This window comes from Suillus subalutaceus, assembly GCF_016647625.1.
Source record: "Suillus subalutaceus strain FC151 chromosome Unknown DFJ58scaffold_106, whole genome shotgun sequence".
Taxonomy (NCBI): domain Eukaryota; kingdom Fungi; phylum Basidiomycota; class Agaricomycetes; order Boletales; family Suillaceae; genus Suillus; species Suillus subalutaceus.
This window is the reverse complement of record NW_024540355.1, coordinates 1-22,080: the sequence shown is the minus strand read 5'-3', so window position 1 is coordinate 22,080 and position 22,080 is coordinate 1. Positions and strand designations below refer to the sequence as shown.

Here is a 22,080-nt window from a genome sequence, read left to right as displayed (position 1 = left end):
ATTTGAAGCATTGATGACTCTTCTGTGTCAGAACATTTCCATTGCATTCCCATCTCTCATCCTGCCATCATGAGCACACCATCTCACAATGGATCGAACAACTCTGACTTTGAGAGTAGCACTCCCCTGCATCAATGTGGTCTTGTTCAGCCCTCTATCTCTAACCCAAACCCCAGAGCTAACATGGCAGGTTCCAACCACACGAGCCGCTGTCCTCTTACTTAAGGGTCTTATATACAACACGTATATAGTGACAGCACAACTATATAGGATAAGACTTCTTGCCAGTCCTTAAGTACACGGTCTACGACTTTTCTAGTTTTCGTGGTAGATAATATGTGAGTTCTTGGGAGGGTTTACTTAAAAATGTCCCCTTCTTGCTTTCTCTCTGTAGGTTTGCTTTGAGGTCTTTGTCAATTAAATAGGTTTATTTCACCCTATGAAAGTTTGCCTCAGTGTGAAGTAGTTCTCTTAGCTTGATTCTCCCTTCCTGTGAAAGAGAGAGATTATTTATATGTATGAAGTTTAGTTTAAGTTTAGTAGGTTAGTTTGTTATATAGTCAACCCCTGTAAGGTAGTATATAACTCAGATAGACGTTTCTTAGTCTTACTTCAAGGCACTGGTTTTGCCTGCACTTTATTTCTTAGGTAATTTCACTTGATTTGAGAACAGGGTTTAAAGTGGGAAGCTTAGATTGACAGTGGCAAAATGGGCTCCTTTTATACCTTTTTGGAGGCCATCTTACTAAGCATGATTCAGCACATGGATTGGTAAGAACATTCTTACAAATCAATCCTTTTGGTGTGTTGAGTCAGCTTGTTTAATAACTAGCTTATTAATACAATGTAATATTACAAAGAAAGATGAATAAAAGACATGAGTCATCCCAAGGATTGGTAAGAACATGCTTACAAACCAATCTTTTGAGTGAGCTGAATCAGCCTTCTTACTAAATAGCTTATAAATACACTTGCAAGTCTTACAAAGCATGACAAATCATGACAAAAACATGATGAGTCAAGTTGAATCCTTACAAATCAGATTATTAACCAGTCACATGACAAGCTTACAAACATGCTTTGTGGCTGGAGAGGAAGTCTGATGGATAAATATGCCTAGAAAAATGGAAAGAGATAGAATCCCATGGAACAAAATAGAAATACATGGAAAAATGGAAGTGAAGTTTTGAAAGTGAAAATACTAGCTAATAACTAAGGGAAAAATGATGGGGTAACTTGATGATAGGATACAGTCCGGTGTATTATACCTTCCTTATTACTCCTGCTATGTATATGTCATGGTATGTGTCACATACCATGCATGACACCGCTCCCGCGAAGAAGCCCATGTTAGTGTGGTAAGTTAATAACTGTACCATCATGTTGAGGAGTTCCTGATCTGTTCCAATAGACTCTTAGGCAGGTGCAGCTCCAGTTAGATGCTATCAAGCAGTGCAACTGAATTTTGGAAGAACAAAACATGATTTTAGAGGCTAACCAGCCCACTCGCAAATCCTCCAAGGCACCCTCGGATCTTGTCGCATTCGATGAAGAAGTGAAGACATTTGCAAAGAAATATGGTGTTATGTATGAGATGTTCCTGCTGAATGCTGAACTGCTCAAGAAGGCTTTGCTGGTGTCTGCTCTGCCATTTGAACAAGCTGCTTGATATGCGAACTCCACTGCTGAAGAAGACGCACTATTGTCCGAGCTTTATAGTATGCTTCATCAACACCTGCATCACCTTGTTGCCTCGAACCATTTCCATAAGATTGTACGTGTTTATTATACTATCAAATAAACTTCTATGTGCTGACTCTTGTCCAACTGCAACAATCACTCAAAGCAGGCCAGTCATCCGAGCTCATCAAGTTGAGACGTGTCGGAAGTTGCATCTTCAACCTGGATTCTGATTACTTAGTCACATCCACGAAGTGGGACACGATCAAAGAGCTTTGTGATCTGCTGGGCACCACACCTGGAAACCATTCATATCCACCCTTTCCGCCCATCCTCTTCCCTGATGCACACCCTGACGCTACTAATTCAACCATTTTCGGCAACTGGAGACCACTGGTGCAAGTGTGTAGTTGACATCTTTGTTAGTACATAACTGACTGTTTATTCACAGATCTTGAAAGCTGTTTTGATGGGTGAAGCATCTCTCACCTCTGGGAAGAAGGGCGGGCCACCCAGGAATTTCAAGCTTTGGGGAATATCAACGATCACTCCAGGAGCAATAGCATGGAGCGCGACAATGGTAAGTGGCTTATCTTGGTGTTTGTGTCATCATCGAGCATGATCTATCAACAGGCTATTTTCCTCCTTTCACCCGACACTACGTTCTCTCAGGATGGACAAGGGAAGAACTTGGGAATTCAATACAAGAACTTATTCTACAGCTTCAAGAAAATATTGGTTTGTTGCTGGGGGACTCTGTATCTCACAAAAAACAGGCAGCACATCGAAGGGCACATTTTCGGAACTGCAAAGTTGCCTGTAAATATGCCCAACGGTGAAGATTTTACGGCGCAGATCGCTCTCACAATGGCCGGTCTAAAAGCTAATGATGCTGAAGACTCAGACTTGGACTCTGCCCCAGAGATCAGCGCCGTTCCTGTCACTGTCACTGCCGTCCAAGTCAACCCATCTATTCCTCCACCATCTGCACCTTTGGATGTAGCTTCCAGCACTCCCCCAGCTTTGCCACTTGCCCCAGAAGATGATTTGCATGTGCCCATCCATACTGAGCCTCAGGCTCACATGACTGAGGAACTGCCTGTGAATACCAATAGTTCAACTGTTGAACTGGTTGATGATTCAGAGGTAATCCAGGGTAATAAACGTAGATCAAGGAAAAAGTCAAAGAAGGTCCAGGATGCTTTAGATCAAGCTGCAGCTCGCAAGTCTGATTGTCGCAAGAAAAAGTGATCTAAATTTGTCAAGGAGGGATATTCTAATAGTTAGCACAGTACAGTTCTACTGTATAACGAGGCTTGCCATATTATAATGTACTTGCTACAGTTTTGAAACCACATGCCAATGGCCAGCTTAAACAGTTAAACAGTGTTGACTCACTTGCAATTGATTACATCAGCATTGTAACACTGCTCTGAATTTTTCACTCTGACCTTTACCATATTATTACTGATTCAGAGACTCTGAATCAATGTTGGTCTGCTATTACACCATCATTAAGTCTCTGAATCCTCGTTGCACCTCTGACAATGCCTTATTACTGCCATCACCCCCCACATTACAACACTGCACCTGGACCATTCAGTTTCAAAGTACGTCATCCTGTTTATTATTGCATTTGTCGACCTCTTAAAGCTCTGAATTGTCTTCAAGGTTTATTGACACTCTATAATCAACTTGTTACTTGCATAGACACCCAGATGTCTGAATCTGTCAATGGGCTATTGGTGACACTGCAAACATCAAAGGACAGCTCCATCCTGCCACTGCACAAGGTCTGTCTGCCCATGACCCTATTTGGCACTCATAATGGGGTGCGAGTTTCCCATCTTGACAATGTCTATTTACAGTCGCAAATCAGCAAGGCAAATACCTGGTGCAGAAGCTTAACAAAATTATCAAAGATCAGGAGCACACAAAGCCCTTTGGATTCCAAAACCAGGGGAGCTTAGCTTACCTGGGAGACTGATTTGTGGTGATCCATCAGAAGGTCAACAATTCTGATTTGGCTCTACATGAAAGCAATCTATGATTGGTCGAGTGCTGATACCATCAAGACTAAGGGGACTGGATGTGTAGCATGGCTCCTATGGTGTTCCGCATATTTCACCATGACTCTTAGTATCAGGAACAAGTGTGTTGTTTCATTTTTGCAGTCAATTATGGGGCGTCTGATGTATGCTACTTAGGATTTGGGTGCCTACATATTGGTGAGCTCTGCGTCATTCCAATATGAAGTTCTCCCTTCTGGTGTCTCAAACTCGTCATTCTGCTCATGATTCATCTCTGCTTCGAACTTCACCCACTCCCAGCCCAACTGGTCTAACTGAATCCAGCCTCTGCCATGTCTGGCTTCCCCATCATATTTGATCTCAAGGTATGTCACATCTGGCAGCTGTATATGTTTCCCTCGTAATCTCAATATTGTCTAACCACGCATAGAGTACCTGACAGGCGATCACTTTAGCCCAGAGTTTATGGAGCGCCGCAGACTAGAGTACATATTTGTGGCGTGTGGACTCGTCAGTGTCTCATTTTTGACAGCCTCCACCATTTCCTTGAATGGATATCCCGACATCCCACCCTACAACGTAGCACTCTTGTCCATGCGTTCTTCGAGTCAACAGAATGAGTACGTCAATTTAGCGCAGTCCAAATGCCCCTGATTCAGACACCTTCCAGCACGTTCATATGCATCAACATCTCGCACACCCTCCAGGGCCAGAACCCACACCAGGACTCATCGATAACATCTCAGACACCCTCCTCAATGCATTTGCATGCATACGCAAGCCTGATGAACGCTTTCTCAATACCAGCGGTGAGCCCGAAAGTTAATAGCAGATCCTGACATGCTCGGCGATGAAGAGGACATGTTTGACAGTGTTACTTTGGAGTCCCCTTCGGCACCCTATGACGCCAATCACACCATCCAACCGTCTGGCCCAGGCTTCAAGCAGAGTATGGCAGGGACAGAGGATGAACGGAGTCCACACAATCCAAAGTGGGAGGGGTATCTCATTGTTACTGTCAAAGATCCTGTAAAGGAGCTTGCAGAAACTAAAGACGCATATGTCTCCTACCTAGTCTCGGCAAAGGTGTGTTGTGATATACCAAGCTCTTGTGCATAGTTTTGAAGCATTTGCAGACCAATCTTCAAATATTCTCTACTTCTAATCCTTCCTCTTGTCGATGATTCCAGGACTTTGTATTTCTGCGAGACCACCTTGTGAAGGACTTCCCAGCATGTGGTACCGACTCAGATTGACAAACTATTGCTACCTTCAAGCACCCACCTACGCCGTATCGTCGTTGTTGACTTGCAACTTTGAAAACACTGTAACCCCCATCACCATGGGTTCAGCATTGGCTGCTTTAGAAGTCCAGGACATCAGACCATCAGCTTGATATCAAGGCTTGTCAATGTGATGAGTGGCTCGATGTCCGCCCCCTGTATTAGTGCTTGGCCTCGAGAGATCTGAATCGTTCTTAATACTGGTTGAAGGTAATGTCATGTCTATTGTCTTTGTGAACAAACATTCAACTGATGTCCATTGCCTGGTTGGGGTCCAGGTATTATTATGCCATTTAATTAGTTACTTCATAGTGATTGACACGCATTTGACTACATCGTGTGGATCTAATGATAAAATTTATACAAATAACACTGCCGGTCAAGTTACAATATGTTCCAGACTGGTTGCAATTACATTCGGAGTATTACAACAAACCTCGTGGGACCTGCAAGCTCAATTTCCATTGGTAATTTAATGGTTATTATAGCGGATATTGTGATAATCTGCAATGTTCAAATAAGCTCTAAATGGGAATTGCAAAGTGTATTACAACTGTCACTATTGGTTAGAATTTCTATTGCCAGCATCGTTACAAATAAAATTATAATGGTAATAATAATTGCATTGTAATACAACTCTCTTATTACATCAGGATTAAAATAGTGCCACTGAATTTGTCTATTTTAATCCATTATGATGGCTTAAAATGGATTTTCGAGATTTCCGACATGTGGGAGTATGTACACTGAGGAGAAGAATAAATTCATGCAGGCAGTGGGCAACCACCTTTCCTAGTGTGCCCCTTTCCCCCTCTCATATGCATTGACTAACCACTGGATATCAGTCTTAGGACTAAATACAAAATGCATTGCAGTACTTCAGGCAGACTGGGGCTGGTGTTAACCCCCAGTGAAAACAAGCAAGGTGGAGGTGGATATAAATCGAATAGGGTAGATACAATAGATATAAATTGAACAGCGATGATATGTATTGGTACAAACAATCCTACACTCTGCAGATAAGATCAGTTTTAACTTTCTACAGTGACCATCAGCACATACAGCCTGCATTTCCTGCATTTCCTGTGCAATCCTATACACAATGGTCGAGTTTTTTCATGGTCCTGTATTTCCTACACTTTGTGCACACTCCACTTTGGGTAATCTGCAGTATCGTGAGTCGAGAATTGTGATCACATGGAGCAGCAATTCCTCTGCGATTGTACTACAAAATGTGCAGGACTTCCCCAGTATGTATCTCAAGCTACATACTTCTGTCATGCTAAATATCATGCTCCCAGGGCCATTTTCAACAAATCCCTCACCACATTGATCCAATTGAATTCTAGCACTACTTCCATCAGTGTCCAGCTCAATGACACAGATGTCCAGCTCATGCACAACCCTACTCCTGTCAAGTGCAGATGTGTTGAAGAGGCTGCAGACAGATCAGTCGATGGTTCTTTGCACTTCAAGGTAAGATGGATCAATATTCTCAAGGGTTTCGATATTCTGACATAGCACAACCTATACAGGAGGACATACCAGACTTTGTACCTCACGGTGATGATGGGATCCAGGACCATGATAACACAGTTCATGGATGTGATAACACCCCTGCTCCTGAGAACACATTTGAAACTTGTGATGGTGGTACCCAGGGCCATGCCAATGAGGATTGTGATGAGGGACACAACATCGCAAATCAGGATGACAAAGGCAATTTCCATGGACCTGATGTTGATATTCATCAGCTAGATCACAGTATGTATCCAATTTATGCCACCAGGCAAGCCTAAACTAATGGTGCAGACCCCCCAACAAGATCATACTGTTGGACTTAATGATGCGGACCTTGCGGAGCTCTCTCGTCTTACAAGACTCAATGACATCAAACATGCCTTGGTCTTCATTGAAGCCCTTTGTAGTGCAACATTGGATGATGGAGTAATCAGTTTTGATCCAGATGCTCTTGAATGCCTTTGCAACCCACCTCAAGAGATTCTGGCTATTGATGATCCTGATGTACTCTTGTCATTGAAGCTATTCCTTGCCAACACCACCGAAGCTGCTTACAATTCCATTTGCCAGGCTATCATGGAGCGCTTTCCTGACTCCAAAATCCTATCTCATTATCAGATTCGCTGTTGTGTTGCTTTACTCAGTGGGATTCAGCCTATCGTGCATGACATGTGCATAGACATGTGCATAGCATTGTGTGGGCCCTGGTGAGACCATGACAAGTGCCCAAAGTGCGGGAAAGATTATTACGACCAGAACATCTTATGCAAGAGTCAAGGGAGAAAAAAGGTACCTGTTCAGGTCTATATGGAAGTGGCGGGGCAGGAGGGCGGGATACAAGCTGACTCATGCTGAGATAGGCAGCAAGTGTTTGAATTTTTTAGGTGGGACAAACAAGGCCTAACTATCGTGCCACTACAAATTTTACCAGTCGCTCTGTGGGGAGTTGTCCTCCAAAATTTCAGCTATAGTATGATGACTAATGTATGGCTTTATTTGTATTGTGGCTCTAGGACGACAAGGACTTCTCCCCACAGGTAGTGTTGTGGGCAGAAATCTGCCATTCTGCCAGCCAGAATCCAGCAGAATGTCAAACTACAGGGAATCACAGTGAAAGGGTATTCTAATAACCCTCTTCACCAGTCTTCACCTTATATGGCCATAGTAACCTGAAATTCTCAATCAACTCAGAGTAACTGTACTTCCTTACCTGTAGAGTAGAAAATTTTCCAGTAATACAGCCTGTACTACATAGACAATCGTTTGCAATCATACAATGCCTGCCACTGCACTCGGCACTGGACGCCCTGTCCCATCTTTCATAACCGACAATTTCAACCGTGGCGAGAAGGTCGACAACAAATCTGGACGCTACTACTGGTCCTGCAAACACTGTCCAGATGCTGTCCACATCCAAGGTCATGACAACCAACTCCCAAACCACCATATTCACAAGTGTAAAAAATGTCCAGCAGAAATATGAAAAGAGGCACACATGTTTGTTATGGACAAGGCTGGTGGAGAACATGCCGTAGAATTCATTAATTCTGATAATATTAATGCTTCTCCTACCATACAAGGCAGTTCAGAACCAGTTGTGCTTGGTAAACGCAAAATGGGCCCTTTGAGTGGCTATATGGATTACCCCCTGACAAAGGAGCAGCATTCTCGCACGAATGTCAAGCTGTTGCGGTAAGTGCAGCCTATATATAAGTCAATTGATACTTACAGTTTAATGAACTGGTTTCAGGTTCATAATTGATGCTAATATAGCTTTTTCTGCGGGCGAGAATGACTACTTGCTTGAGTTTCTTAACGAGATTTGGCCATCATACACGGCACCCTCCCAATATGTACTATCACATACGCTGATGGACACTGAATTAGTGCATGTCCAACAAGAAGAAATTGACCAGTGTCATGCATGGTATGGAGTTCATACCATGACATATACAAATAGCAGTGTAAAAGGAGATGAGTAGAGGAGTGTACAAAGGATATACTTCTCACTTATGTAAGCTTTGTTTCTATTTATTTAGTTGTATTTGTAGTTTCCATTAGTTTCTGTCTCTTTCCATTATTTGTTTATGTTTATTCAGCCACTTGATTACATCAGTGAGCCACTCAGATATGTTTGTAAGCATGTCATGTGACTGGTAATATTCTGATTTGTAAGGACTTTCCATGACCCATCATGTTTTGTCATGATTCATCATGCTTTGTAATATTTTACTCATGTACTTTAGTAAGGAGCTGATTCAGCACACCAAAAGGCTTAATTTGTAAGCATAATCTTACCAATCCAGTGATGACTCATTGCTTAGTAAGGATGATTTCGAAAATGTATATAAGGACTCCATTCTCACATAATATATAAGTTTTTCCCCTTCCATTCTTTTCCAAAACTGTGTGGGAATGTAGGAATTTGAAGTCAGGAGTTTTCCCACTTTCTGTCTCAACAGTGTGAGATCACGAAGAAAGTGAAGGCCTACGAGTTGCCTTTGAAAACAATCATATTCTTTTAGTCTAGATTGATTGTATACTATCTTACAGGGATCACCTATACAATAATCTATTGTTTTACATATTCGTGCCACATTCAATTCAGAGAGGTTCATATTACCTACTAGGTTTAAGTTAACCTGACAAAATATATATACTCCTTTACTATCAGAAGTGATCTAGCAAAGAAGTAATTTATTACCCTTTGGCCACCGAACACCACATTATCAACCGAGAAGTAGAAAATCCGTTGACCGTGAACTTGAGGAGCTGGCACCTTAGTCTTGAAGAGTACAATTGTGATAGTCATTGTATTCTGTTCAACATATAAGACCCTCAAGTAAGAAGACACTGGCTCAAAATGCGAAACCAACTCACTCTTCTGCTTGATGGTTGGGAAGACTTGCTGAGGAGAAGTCTGTATGGGTCCGTTGCAGCTGAGGTGAAGCAGCTTTCTGTAGTCCTCGCTCTTGAGGACATGACTGGCAGTTGAGGTACTGCAGATAACCTGCTCATTGCATCAAAAAAGACAATGAAGACCATGGAAATCAATGACGGAAAATGGGTCATAGCTGTGACCACAGACAACCCCACTGTTACACAGGCTTTCCGCCGAAAATTCCAGGAATCTTACTTTTGGGTTCTCGTAAGTGTTGTCTTCGCTGCAGACTTTGTCGTGTATTGATATGTCAATAATTCAGACATTCCTGTGTTTCCTCCATAGCTTGAACACCCTCATTGGCAAGATATGCTCATTCCCGCTGATGAAGCAAATTGTATCAAAGTCGATGCACATTGTGAACTCCTTCAATTCATCTCACTACTGGGGTGGGCAACTGAATGGCGAGGCGAAGAAGCAGGGTATCAACCGGAAGATGAAACAAAACTGTGAGAGTCGATTTTATGCACTTGTGTTACAAAGCATGAGTGTCCTTGCCTACCGGTAAGTAGATTTTAAACTTAATGTTCATATCCTGACAGAATCACACCTACAGGAGTTCACTATAACATACATGTTTGCATCCCGATGCCAAGAAAAGAACAAACAATCAGACACCAGTTGCCCTGGTGGTTGTTGCAACAGTACTCCACGATGTTTGGTACTGGAAACTGCTCAACCAGCTCATGAAGACAGTTAAGTTCCTGGTTGATGCAATTGGAAACTTGGAGTCGCGTGAAGCCACACTTGCTGATTGCTTGTTGGACCTTATCTGCTGTGCGAAGTAGATGTCACAGCTAACACTCGATGCTGAGGACAACAATACTGGCTTCTGGATGCATGCAAAATCAGTTTTCAACCATCGGTTCCATGCAATAAACACTGACCTACATTCTCTTGCGCTCTTCCTCCATCCAATATGTCGCAAACTTACTGTGACAGATGCCTCCAAAGGAAGACCATTCAAGTTCATGGTCAAAACTGCACTTGCTGTCGCTAAACAATGGCGATGGGGAGAACAAAAGGCCAAACTGCTCGTTGATGACCTCAAAGCATATAACCTGTGCTGCGCACCATTTTCAGGTGGACAAGCTGATGGATTGGCATGGTGGGAAAGCCTCACAGTCTGTGGCAACAGACATCCTTTGAAGGCATTAGCAATCACCCTCTTATCTATTGTTCCCCATGCTGCCGATGTCAAACACCTCTTTTTGGATATGGGTAGCACTCAGTCTCCAAAGCGCTGCAATCTCACAGTAGACACATTTGAAGCACTGGCAAAAATTCAAGCCAATCTTCATTACCACAGTCACCAGAAGGCCCTGGCTAATGGCAGGCCAATTTGTCGACGTCATGCACACATGCACACCAGTGCCCAGCCAGGCATTAACATTGATGTAGCTGCTGATCTAGAAGCTAATTTTGCATGGGCACCACCACTCGCACCTCAGACTCAGAACATTGATGACGATCTTGCAGGTCCTGAATCCATATCACTTGACGAGATAAAAACAGCATTTGCACTATTGGAACACAAGAAAGAAGTCATGGAACGAGTGCTGGAAGATGGAAACGAACACCTGCTCCTGGCAGTATTATGGATAACTAAGTCTCATTAGAGACAACTGGTTATCCTTCCTTGTCATGGATCCCTGATAATATCCTTTGTTATCCATTATACATAACCTCACTCCTGCTGCTCCATAGTACTCGCTGTCCACTTATATACATCTTGATCGCGAGATCTGACCATAGTGCTTGCTGCCCACTTATATATATATATATTGATTGCGAGATCTGAGCATACCAGGGCCCAGGGCCTGGATTGTAGCTTCTTGAGAATGATGTGTCGATCACGCGAGTAAAGATGTCAAAAGTCTGTATTTGGCATGAAGAGAAGGTATGTCAAAATGTACCGACAGTACTAAACGGGAGCAGCGGTTGCTTCGGGATGAAGGAGGGTGGGTACAATACTCCACTTGGTGAGGAATACATCTCTCATAGACCTGCGCTGGGCCGCTTGGCGTTTGGCATAGCCTCGGATGCCTTCCAATGAAGCATCATCTAGGCCTACCCTTCATGTGGCCTGCTCGTCCCACCACGCAGCATGCCATGCAAGAAAAGCACTGACACACCGCATCTCTTCAAGCAGGAGTTCCACTTCTTCGACCCACTGGTTGGCACAGGCCCTCGATCTACACCATTCGACTCGCAAAGCTAACAAAACATTCAGCCAAAGTATTGACACACCGTGGTCACTCACCTTCTGAGAGGACTGCCTCACCCTCCATCCCTGCAGTAGCTACACCTCGCACTTTCCATATCCACGACAAGGTGTGGTTCCCGCTCGACTCTCCAAACTCGCTGTCTCCCATCCCTCAGATGTCCCCTTCCTCTAACTTTGGCAGCTCTGGCGTCCACGCGTCCCTGGCTAGGGAAGGTGCAAGAGCACTTAATGCGTTCCAGGCTCTGTGATAGCGCTCAGCAGCCACGGATACGTTGATTTCAACGTTCTTGATGTATAGATGTGTTCGAAGGCGGAGGTGCCGGCGGAGATCTTCAAGGGCATCAAAGGCCTGAGCACGCCGTAAATCCCACTCGTATTTGGAGAAACTGTCATTGCATGGAAGCAGTGTCTCGCACCTGATCTGTGATGGCAACCACAGGTTAATATCGGTGGGTTTCTCCTCCTGGGTAGAATCTATACTAGACTCGATGTCGGAGGATCGAAGATGAGCTACTGAGGGGAAGTACAGTAGCTGTATCGTACACCATTGAGCAATCTTGCGCTGCAATGCATTGCTACGTTCCTGGAACTTCGCGAGCTGCAGGTCGGTTGCATGAACACTGAGGGCGCGATGGTCACGCCGAAGATGACATCTGTGTCATAGTCGCTCAGTGTTGTGTAAACGGAAAATGGGACACCACTCACTGTTGATCCTCGTAGTCCATGCCAGAGGAAATCAATATACTTGGAGAGATATCCGAGTGAAGTGAATCGTTGACACCACGTTCTAAATCGCTGGCTTCTTTCTGTGAAAGACTGAGGCGCACAGCAGCTTGTGACATTGCTAAAAAAAATGAAACATCTAAGTCTATGTCAAGATGCGAGGACAAAACACAGGGCGTACATTTGCTCATTATCTCAAAAGGATTGGGCTGTGATCTATCTTCTTCCCATCTTTCAATCAACGACTTCCATGCATTGACTTCATTTAGTCGCTCGTGCGACAGCATTTGGTTAAAATCTTCAAAATCTCATACATGGAGATCACATTCTGGGATAGCGGTCTTTATCCTGTGCAAAAGGCTGATACCTTGATGAAACATTAGATACATAGCAAAGTACAAGAAAGCTAAACGAGAGCTTACCAAAATTTGATACTTTCTTCCAATTGAAATCCCCAAAATGGTCGTCCAAGGTGTCTCACCGTGATCCTGGCCCCATCTCGCATGTGCTCGTGGCCACTGGATTGATGTTAGCCCAACCCCGCTCGGGAGCTTCACCATCTGTTCGGCCGACACCCTTCACTAAGTTATACGAGAATCTGATCTGGCAAGCATTGATATGTGCAGGGAGGTGAAACTTCGGGACGAGGAATACAACATTCTTGTCAGTGCGGTCGAAATGAATAGCGGAGGGATAGCTTGACATGCATTTCCAGATATGCTTGCTCCATTGACAAGCAATGTTGTACGATATATTGAGAACTATGATGTCGCGGGTGTGTTGCAACGTCGAGAAGAGAAGGTAGTCCATGTTAACATATCTATGTAGATTACCAGCTTGATTATTGTCATTGGAAAGGGTCACATACCGTTCACCCTTCTGGAGGTCACCAATCGCACACAGTCGTTTAAGATTGTGACGAGTGCAATCTACTGTACCCACACCTGTCACTGCCAAGCCACGTGCATTTTTTGTATCTGCAAGATTCACAGCGCTGTGACTTGCGCATGTGCTTTTCTGTTCAAATAGAATGTTACAGCAGTGTTGGCAAATTGAGAAGAAAGACAATTACCTCTTGAGGCAGTGTTCCTGCGTCATTCAGAAACGACTTGAATTCACGATCTTCGACAAAATATGACCAGCCCCGACTCAGACCAGGGTCAACATCAAAAGAAACATTTTTCCTTGCCAAACGAAAGTTTGCATCAATTGCAAGGAAAAGGGCAAATTTCCAACTACATAACAGCTGCTATCAGTACCTTGCAGAGAAACATAAGTGAATAGCATACCGGACTTCAGGTGGGGCGGTTTGCCAGTCATCTGGCATGTTCTTTCCAGGCTGGGGACATGCAGCACACAACACTGCACAGGCGCCTGGCGTGGCAGCATGAATACCGGCAGGGTCATGTCCAAGACCCAACCATTTAAGCAGTGTGATATTTCACCATTGCTTGATCATTCTCAGCAATGCCTCATAGCAATCCTGTAATAGAACGGTCAGAATTCAAAAGCCAAGCTGAATGGCATCAAACACTTGCCTTTGTAGGACTCACTCCCGTATTATTTGTGAGATGAGCCAGCAGTTGCCAGTATTCAAACGCAGACGCCTTGGACTCGAAGGAAAGTATGTGGAAGTGGTGTAGAAGTCGAGGAGTAGCAGCGCTTTGGGGAGCAGTGGTTGTAGAAGGGTACCACCGTGTGCGCAGTAGTTGAATAGCATGAGATTGTGCAAGTTGACATGCACAGAAGTCAAGTGCAACCTCGTGCACACCATTGATATCCAGCACTACAAAATTGTCGTGGAATGCTGGTGATGGGTTGTAGCAACACTCCCCGCACGCGTGACTGAGCTGTATACGCAGTCCAAGGAATTTGAGTGTTGCATGCGAAAAGTAGCCATCATTCCAATACTGTTAAATCAAAACTGTGAGAATGTATTTCATCAACAACACAGCACATACCTCAATCCTATGTAACGGTATTTCATGGTGCTTCTCTACAGTGCAGTGTTTACAGTACAGTTCTGTAGTAAAACAATCTTTGCACCGATAAAGAGGAGGAAAAAGGCATTCTATACCACCTCGACATGTATCTTGCAAAATGTAATCCCCGCGACCGTCCAGTCGAAGCAGCTTGAGAAGGAATGAATTGCGCTCTAACAGCCATGTGAACATTGGATGATCCTAAGTGTAAGGCGCAATCAATCACAAAAAATTCCAATCAGCATATCCAAAGAACTCACCCCTGCCGTGCGATTGCGCTTTCTAGGCGCATCATCTGTCTCGTTGAGATAATCCATGTAAGCACAGTCGATAGCATCGTAGGCAGTGTCGGCGAGTGACGAGTCTGGAGCCACTGCAGAAATATTCGGCATATCTATGGGGCCTACAAAGTACTCAGTGTTAGTAGAAACACGTCCAGGACCTGTGATAGTATGAGAGATGTGTTTATGCAAGTCTCCAGTTGTCTGTTGCAGCTGAGCCTTGTTGCTGTCCGGCTAATATCTTTTGACGCTGCTACGGCGACCCATGACTCAGATACAAATGGTGAGGGATGCACAGAGACTTGGTATTTATTGATGCAGCCATGCTGCTTGTGTGTAACAACCTTCCAAAGGTAAGTTCATGACTTGATAAACACAGTCATGTGCCTTACATGTGTGGTATTGATGTGGGTGTGAACATTGCTAGTTTTGTAATGAAATAAGCCTACACTCGAGCAAATGTATACTAGATATATCATTGACAAAGCCACTCAACGTGAAGACTCAAAAACAAATACCCTTCTGATACATCAACTCCCCCATAGAGTGAGCAATGCAGATCTCCAAAATTCCCTCCACATCAAAGTAGTACTCAATATCTTCCAAATATCCGAGTGTGGTGTTGAGATAATGACAGACCGAGTTAGTGGCACGATACTTGGCTGCTAAGGAACCACAATACTCATGGATTTCGTCTTGAATAGGGATGGCTTCATTGAGTAAGGCTTGGACCTTGGCCACCATGTTTGTAACAATGGTTTGATCACCATTGTCAGCGCGGTCATCTGTATATGTGATGCTCTTGACAAACTGAAGCAAGACAGCCTCAGTAAATGCGCAAGGTTCATCAATCAAAGACACCATGTCATCTTTGATCCTTTTCATAGCAAGCAGACACCCCGGCAGATCGGATCTTTTGGGTGTTAATTTTATGTTCATTTCATTTTCTATTTATAAGATGACAAGATGACATATGGTGTGATATCGACATCAGATGCATCATTCTCCTCAACAATGTCAGAATTGCCAGACATATCCAGCTCATCCTCTGAGTCATAACCATGTAAAGCTCGTGCAACGGCTTTCTGGAGGTCTGATGGCCCTGTGTCCTTTTCAACATGAAGCTCTCTCCGCCGGCTTAAGATTCTGTCTCTGTTCCTTCAATCCAACCGGTTGGCTCAGGGATCAACGGACACAATTAATAAAAGTAGTTAGACTTACTTGGCATAATGACATCGATTTTTTTCACGACTTGCTTGCAGTTTTGCCTTGAGTGTCTTATGAATGGAAGGACAAGGCATAATTCTGAGAGGTTGTAGTGTTGCGGTGGTGGTTGGTAGAAAATGTTTGAAAAGAAGCAGTCAAGTCAGACTTTTCATAGTAGTCGGACCAAAACTAATAACATTATACCTATAGTAGCTACCTATCGATACAAATACAAGGTCTATGCAATGCAGTTAAGCTTTGAATAAGCTTAAATCAAGGTCCTGATATATTTTATCTGTATTCACATTGCCGACATGGACAGTACACTAGAAATCTGTTCAGTAGTCAAACCAAAACTGTACTAGAAACAGCCACTCGACAGTAGTTGGACCGAAACTGATAACATTATATGTAGCACTATAAATACAAATACTTGTCTTTGCAACACGGTTAAGCCTCAAAAAGCTTGAATCAAGGTCCTGATATATGCGATATGTATTCACATTGTCAACATGGACGGTACTCTAGAATTTGTACACTTTTGCCGCTGACTCCTCACTGAAATTTCAAGAAGTGCAAAACATGGTTCATTTGACATCTATGTAGGTAGCATACACAACTATAGTAAGATACATGTCCAGGCAATATAAGCTCTACAGACACATGGTGACGTTCTAGTGAGATTGCGTGTATTTCTGTGAGTCATAGAATGTTACTGGAGATTCAAAGAAAAAGGAATGCATCTTTACCTCTTCAGGACCCAGGTACCCCCTCAAAATCAGAACGGCTACTGGTGGCAAGTTCTTCAGGGGAAAGCTCAGTAGTCATGTGGATGGTACAGATGATTTCGGCGATGTTCGTGCCACATGCATAGCATGTGTGGCGATGAGCACGGAAAACACATGCAGGACAGCCTCCATGAGAAGGCGAAGGGATGGGCTCAGGACCGTCATCCTCATGAGAATTGAAGATGTCTGCCACCAAAAAATTTAGTGGAGGTAACAAGAGCATGGTACTAAAACTCACCATTCTGGTCCTTTATCAACTGCAAAGCAGCAGCGAGCTCGGCAAGGGTAAACATTAGAGGCTGAGTAGACTGTGGAACATTGTAAACGGTGTGAACATTGAGACCGACATTGTTTGTCTGACCCTGCATGCTAATATAGATGGTTCGCAATGTGGCGAAGGCGATTTTATTGGCTGTCGTCCCTGTGAATTTAATTTTCTGACTCCAATTGAGAAAGCCTAACCTTTGCTGATCAAATTTTACAATCTTTAACTCTGTGAAGCGCCCGCAACTCAAATTACTCAAGACTGACTGCAGTAAGTTATGACGCATGTTTTAAAATGAAAAACTCACTGCTTGAACATGTTAGCCAAATATGCCAGGTGTCACATGGACTACACCAGAACAGAAGGCCTTTCTGGAGAAATACTACAGCCCTTTCTTAGAGGCGCAACTCCAGGCTACTGTCACCCGTTTCTGGATCCTCCTATATGCTGAGTTGTTTACAAAATGGCCCGATGTCAACGAATTATTCAAGGGTCAGACTGTACCGGTCACGCTGTCTGAGGAACAGAATATTGCATTAGGAAAGGCAGTAGATGCCAGGCATAAGGTCAGCTCACCTTACATGAAATTCATAGAGCGCAGCACTGATTTGGGAACCCTAGAAAATTTGCACATGGTTCAATAATCAGTCCCAGAAGAGCGGTAAAGCAGCTGTGAATTCGATGACGAAATCGATGACGAAGCTGATGAATAACAGAGCTAAGGGTACACGAGTACATAGCGAGGTTGAGGTCTTCTCAAAAATGATGTACAGAGAGAGCGTACAAGAAGGGGTGAAGAAGGAAATTGAGACGGGTGCCCTTGTCACAAAAGAAGAAAAGCTCCTCGGCATTAGGGAACTCACCAGGAAGGCATATAAAGCTTCTAGCGATGAGGTTCGTGCTTTGTGCAAAGCAAAAGTGCAAGAAGAACAAGACTCTAAGACTCAAGTTAGAGTCCTTGGGGGACTTAGAGGGGAAGGAAGTGTGCCTCCTACCAATGAGCAATATCCAACATTAGACCTTCCTCTTTCAGCTATCTGATTGTTCGCTGATGGAGTGTTAATCAGGGCGCTGGAAGAATGCACTGGTCCTATCTCACAGTTTATGCAGGCTATCCAGAACATGACAGGTTTTGAATGGACCATCATTGGTGCAGGTCCCGATCCTCGCCTCAGTGGTAAGCTCAATGCAGTTGATGTATGTTTTTGTTTGGTCAAGATGTGATGACTAAGTGGCTCACAACAATGTTTTAGATATCACACTGGTGTCAATGGCAAAGGCCAAAACTGGCGTGATTGTACACCTGACTTCATTGAATGCCATCTCAATCCTTACTTGGAGTTTGTTGGCACCATTTTTCGTGAGTCAGCTATTAGTTTTTGTATGAGCATTGCTTGATCTGTCCCCATAAATTTTCAGCGGAGCATGTGAGGAAGACATGTGCGCTCAATTATGTCCCTCAAAGTCCTCTGAGTGCTACTGTCATTCCACCTACCATGGACTTCGTGGGTGCAGCTTCTACCAGTAACACATCCCCCCAGTTGGCATTCCACATAGTCAAGCACTGACACCTGTACATGTTTGGCCAGATGAAGGTTTTATACCATCTGGTGGACTTTGGACCTTCGACAAATCAAACACACAGAGTCCTTTATTGATGAGACTGAAGTGCTACTCCCTGCACATCCTGCCGCAAGTTCACTTGATCCCCACACCCCATTGCTCTACAATAAATATCAGTCATTATCTTATAATCCGCCGCCGTCAAGCTCGCAGACTGGGACTGAAGTGCTCCTCTCTGCACATCCTGCCACAAGTTCGTTTGATCCCTACACCCCATCGCTATACAATGACACTCTGTCATTGTCTTATAGTCCACCACCGTCAAGCTCGCAGACTGGTACCCCCAATTTTATCATGGACTCGTGAAGTCTGGGACCAGCAGGTATCATCTCCCCTCTGTTCCTCAACACCCCATTTCCAAATGGGGCCAAGTTATATTTTTCCAAACTCTCACCTTCCACGGTCTGGTTCCGAGCCTGCAATACCTGCAGCCCCTGCAACACCTGCAGCCCCTTTAGCACCTGCAGCCCCTGCAACACCCGCAGCCCACCTGCAGCCCACAATTGATGAGCATCTGGACTGAAGACCTGCACCTGTACTGACTACAGACTCAGACACCTCCAGTGCTGATGCTATCAGTGCACCCAGCATGCACTTACCAGCACAAACCCATGCCACTACTACAACTATCAGCAAGCGAGCTGCTGCACCTGCAGTGACCATGGACAAACACTTGCCCAGTCTTGTCGATGCGCCAAGAAAGACGGGGCAAATCAGACAAGCTACCACGCACCTTACACAGGCAAACAACATTGGAGATAATGGAGAGTCCAAAATGAAACGCAAGGCTCCAATCGCAGGGGGGGTCGCTTTCCTCTTCAAAGAGGTATGTCCTCTATCACACTCTTCTTTCATTAAATCTTACAATTCACACAGACAAAAATTATGAATACCTGACGTGTTTTGCATTCGTAGCATGAGTATTGTACTGATGTGTCTTTAATGCTGATAGATACTTGTATGTATTGAGTTACAGAATATACTATGATCTTGGACATACATTGCTTGAGCAAGTACATCACACACGTGCCTCAAAGACTTGGACTTCAGAGAAAAATTACACCTCACATTATGGATAATGGGACTTCATGCCATCGCAACCCTCACGTTATGGATAATGGGACTTTGTGCCATCGCAACCACAATTTATTTATTTGGTAATTGGGACACATCAGCTAAGTGTTGGATCATTGAACTACAGTTGTCTATCCCATAACGTATAACGTCGGGACCCACCTCACACCTATACATTATCAAAGTTATACAGAAGAACCGATGTCACGCATTGTGACTAAATGTGACAAACACATGTGACACCGCTCAACAGTGTCGAAATTCAAAGGTGCTAGAGTACATATCTACTTACAAAACGAATCTAACGTTGTCTGCCTCACATGGAGTAGCTCCTCGCATTGTAATTGGACACAGAAACGACGGATTTGCTTTAACAAATCAAGTGTGTGTGTTGAGTCCTGAGAATGTCCATGCTGAAGGCATGCTCCTTCAAGCCGCTGACATAGCGCTAGTGCTTCTACACGGGAAACCTCTGGGGCCGCATCATGATCTTCTTCCGAGTCGTCATCAGAATCAGCTTCAATCACCTCACCCTATTTCTCAGTGATCTCTCGACTGACTGCAACAACAATGGTCATGTCCCCACCATTCAAGTCGAACCCAAGGGAATCCCCGATTTGTTTTTCCTCAGCCGGCTCGAGCAGCTCATCTAAGGATAGTGGTTTACCAAAAATGCGTCCATGGGGTTTTCATACAATGTGTGGACAATAGCTGGCACTGACAATGGTCCCCACCACCAAAAGTGCTGTCTGATAATGTATAATAGGCATGCGAGGTCAATACATTATACAATATACATTATGCATTGATTTTCTCACTGTCCCACAGTGGGACCATTGAAAACTCGATACAGTATTGAAAATATACACTAAGGGCGTATACATTATGGCATAGACAACTGTATTGGTATGCAGTGCAGCACAAATATAAGAATAGAACCAGAAGCATAGTACAAAACAACAACTGGAGAATAGATGAAATTGTCTCGAAAGAAACAAGATGTGGGATGAAAGCGAAGCAGATGGAACTGCAATGATTCAACACACTCAAGTAGAAAAAAAAATCAATCTGGGAGGAAGGGCAATGATAACACAGGCTGCTGGGCATCGGAAAATGGCCAACTGCATTCCAGACCACCGTGTTTAAACCAGGCTTTCAGACACAATACTTATTCTCTAGTAAACGAGTGAAAAACCATACATGTTAGGCAAGATTCAAGAGCCTAGTAAAAAACTGGGCACTTACTACATGTTTTGCAGCATTGAAATAATATCCGAGGCAGTTACTGAAATGAGGGTCCGAGAAATTTTGATGGTGTGTGGGTGCCTGCACACATTGAACCAAGGAGAAAAATAGTCAAGGGGTAGCATTTTGCAGGAATCAAAGGCACAGAGAGAACCAATAGACACACGAGGTGTGGAAACATCATTCCGGAGTATTCTTTTGATGGGATGATCAGATCCAGATCGCAGAGAAGCAGGGAGAGGGGCGGTGTGACAATCATATTGGCGCTAGGCATGTATACCTGCATAAGCCTTCAATAGGTGGACCAAAGTTATCCCTCATATCATTCACTACTCCCCTATCAGCAGTCTTCACTTGTCTCAGCCATAACCCTTGTCTGACGCTATTCCGCACTTTCCCGCACTATGCGCGCACATTCCCGCAGTGCTATTCATGCTCCCGCGACTTATCCGACGCTATTCCCACGCTTATAGCGCACAAAATCCTGTAGGTATAATACATCAATGTCTAGTATTGTAGAAGGCTGATGTTATATCAGAGCCTGTGGTCCATATACCATGATGTATCACCTCCCTCACCTTTCCCACTGCCTGTCCTGTGATGTATCACCTTCAAAGCCCTTGAGGCTCACGTGATATATCACTCTCAGTTGTGTTTGAGGCTCACATGATATATCACTTTCAGTCGTGTTTGAGGCACGCGTGATATATCACCTTCAAAGCCCTTGAGGCTCGCGTGATATATCACTTTCAGTTATGTTTGAGGCTTGTGTGATATATCATTTTTGGTCGTGTTTGAGGTTCGTGTGATATATCACCTTCAAAGCCCTTCAGGTTTGCATGATATATCACTTTCAGTCGTGTTACCTCGCGTGATATATCACTTTAAAGCCTTGCGTGATACATCAGTAACATCACTTTAAAGCCTCGCATGATACATCACTTTAAAGCTTTTTGTGATACATCACCTTTGTATCACCTTGTGTGATAAATCACTTTCAGGCATTTCATGATATATCACCTTCGGGGCTCGGTTTCCACCAATGATGAGCCAGGATCAAATTATTCAAATGACATCATAGTTCTCTTATTGCAGCCCGTCCGTTAGGCATGGCGCTCACCACTTGTAAACACAGAAATATGGTAGATTAAATAGTTTTCCTTCGTCATCCTCTCTATTACAAGCTCAAATCAAGTGAACAGCAGGGGGGT

General features: G+C 43.9%; 11 protein-coding genes across 11 annotated transcripts; 8 read left to right on the top strand and 3 right to left on the bottom strand.

Annotated features, from left to right (window-relative positions):
• Positions 1-1,465: 1,465 nt before the first annotated feature.
• DFJ58DRAFT_665132 (uncharacterized protein) lies at positions 1,466-1,669 on the top strand (the record flags this gene model as incomplete). The annotated part of the gene is made up of 1 exon (XM_041382485.1): positions 1,466-1,669. A coding segment is annotated over one exon (204 nt), but the record flags the coding sequence as incomplete, so codon positions are not given.
• Positions 1,670-2,182: 513 nt separating this feature from the next.
• DFJ58DRAFT_635301 (uncharacterized protein) lies at positions 2,183-2,559 on the top strand (the record flags this gene model as incomplete). Its single annotated transcript, XM_041381272.1, has 2 exons — positions 2,183-2,260; positions 2,314-2,559. Coding segments are annotated over 2 exons (324 nt in total), but the record flags the coding sequence as incomplete, so codon positions are not given.
• A 1,483-nt stretch (positions 2,560-4,042) lies between these two features.
• On the top strand, positions 4,043-5,106 carry DFJ58DRAFT_853524 (uncharacterized protein; the record flags this gene model as incomplete). Its single annotated transcript, XM_041393855.1, is given in 6 exon segments — positions 4,043-4,075; positions 4,143-4,330; positions 4,350-4,519; positions 4,543-4,796; positions 4,901-4,949; positions 5,063-5,106. 6 exon segments carry the CDS (start codon positions 4,043-4,045, stop codon positions 5,104-5,106), a joined length of 738 nt encoding a protein of 245 aa, XP_041240445.1.
• A 1,768-nt stretch (positions 5,107-6,874) lies between these two features.
• DFJ58DRAFT_632052 (uncharacterized protein) lies at positions 6,875-7,225 on the top strand (the record flags this gene model as incomplete). Its single annotated transcript, XM_041381216.1, has 1 exon — positions 6,875-7,225. A coding segment is annotated over one exon (351 nt), but the record flags the coding sequence as incomplete, so codon positions are not given.
• Positions 7,226-7,608: 383 nt separating this feature from the next.
• Positions 7,609-9,039, top strand: DFJ58DRAFT_853522 (uncharacterized protein; the record flags this gene model as incomplete). The annotated part of the gene is made up of 6 exons (XM_041393854.1): positions 7,609-7,932; positions 8,095-8,206; positions 8,265-8,441; positions 8,761-8,796; positions 8,839-8,857; positions 8,977-9,039. The coding sequence occupies exons 1-6, from the start codon at positions 7,791-7,793 to the stop codon at positions 9,037-9,039; spliced, it is 549 nt and encodes a 182-aa protein (XP_041240443.1). The 5' UTR covers positions 7,609-7,790.
• A 509-nt stretch (positions 9,040-9,548) lies between these two features.
• Positions 9,549-11,074, top strand: DFJ58DRAFT_853521 (uncharacterized protein; the record flags this gene model as incomplete). The annotated part of the gene is made up of 4 exons (XM_041393853.1): positions 9,549-9,662; positions 9,718-9,959; positions 10,057-10,162; positions 10,244-11,074. 4 exons carry the CDS (start codon positions 9,549-9,551, stop codon positions 11,072-11,074), a joined length of 1,293 nt encoding a protein of 430 aa, XP_041240442.1.
• Positions 11,075-11,532: 458 nt separating this feature from the next.
• DFJ58DRAFT_717719 (uncharacterized protein) lies at positions 11,533-14,579 on the bottom strand (the record flags this gene model as incomplete). Its single annotated transcript, XM_041384391.1, has 13 exons — positions 11,533-11,672; positions 11,719-11,819; positions 11,856-12,068; positions 12,099-12,335; positions 12,388-12,526; positions 12,587-12,703; positions 12,731-12,765; positions 12,887-13,225; positions 13,274-13,422; positions 13,478-13,640; positions 13,851-13,888; positions 13,944-14,315; positions 14,367-14,579. The coding sequence occupies 13 exons, from the start codon at positions 14,577-14,579 to the stop codon at positions 11,533-11,535; spliced, it is 2,256 nt and encodes a 751-aa protein (XP_041240441.1).
• A 2,048-nt stretch (positions 14,580-16,627) lies between these two features.
• On the bottom strand, positions 16,628-17,030 carry DFJ58DRAFT_731447 (uncharacterized protein; the record flags this gene model as incomplete). Its single annotated transcript, XM_041386037.1, has 2 exons — positions 16,628-16,848; positions 16,901-17,030. 2 exons carry the CDS (start codon positions 17,028-17,030, stop codon positions 16,628-16,630), a joined length of 351 nt encoding a protein of 116 aa, XP_041240440.1.
• A 226-nt stretch (positions 17,031-17,256) lies between these two features.
• Positions 17,257-17,968, top strand: DFJ58DRAFT_731446 (uncharacterized protein; the record flags this gene model as incomplete). Its single annotated transcript, XM_041386036.1, has 2 exons — positions 17,257-17,493; positions 17,549-17,968. 2 exons carry the CDS (start codon positions 17,257-17,259, stop codon positions 17,966-17,968), a joined length of 657 nt encoding a protein of 218 aa, XP_041240439.1.
• Positions 17,969-18,113: 145 nt separating this feature from the next.
• DFJ58DRAFT_731445 (uncharacterized protein) lies at positions 18,114-19,073 on the top strand (the record flags this gene model as incomplete). Its single annotated transcript, XM_041386035.1, has 5 exons — positions 18,114-18,124; positions 18,181-18,287; positions 18,347-18,467; positions 18,523-18,743; positions 18,802-19,073. 5 exons carry the CDS (start codon positions 18,114-18,116, stop codon positions 19,071-19,073), a joined length of 732 nt encoding a protein of 243 aa, XP_041240438.1.
• A 682-nt stretch (positions 19,074-19,755) lies between these two features.
• DFJ58DRAFT_844197 (uncharacterized protein) lies at positions 19,756-20,461 on the bottom strand (the record flags this gene model as incomplete). The annotated part of the gene is made up of 5 exons (XM_041393054.1): positions 19,756-19,793; positions 19,917-20,157; positions 20,185-20,273; positions 20,347-20,373; positions 20,443-20,461. 5 exons carry the CDS (start codon positions 20,459-20,461, stop codon positions 19,756-19,758), a joined length of 414 nt encoding a protein of 137 aa, XP_041240437.1.
• Positions 20,462-22,080: the final 1,619 nt, after the last annotated feature.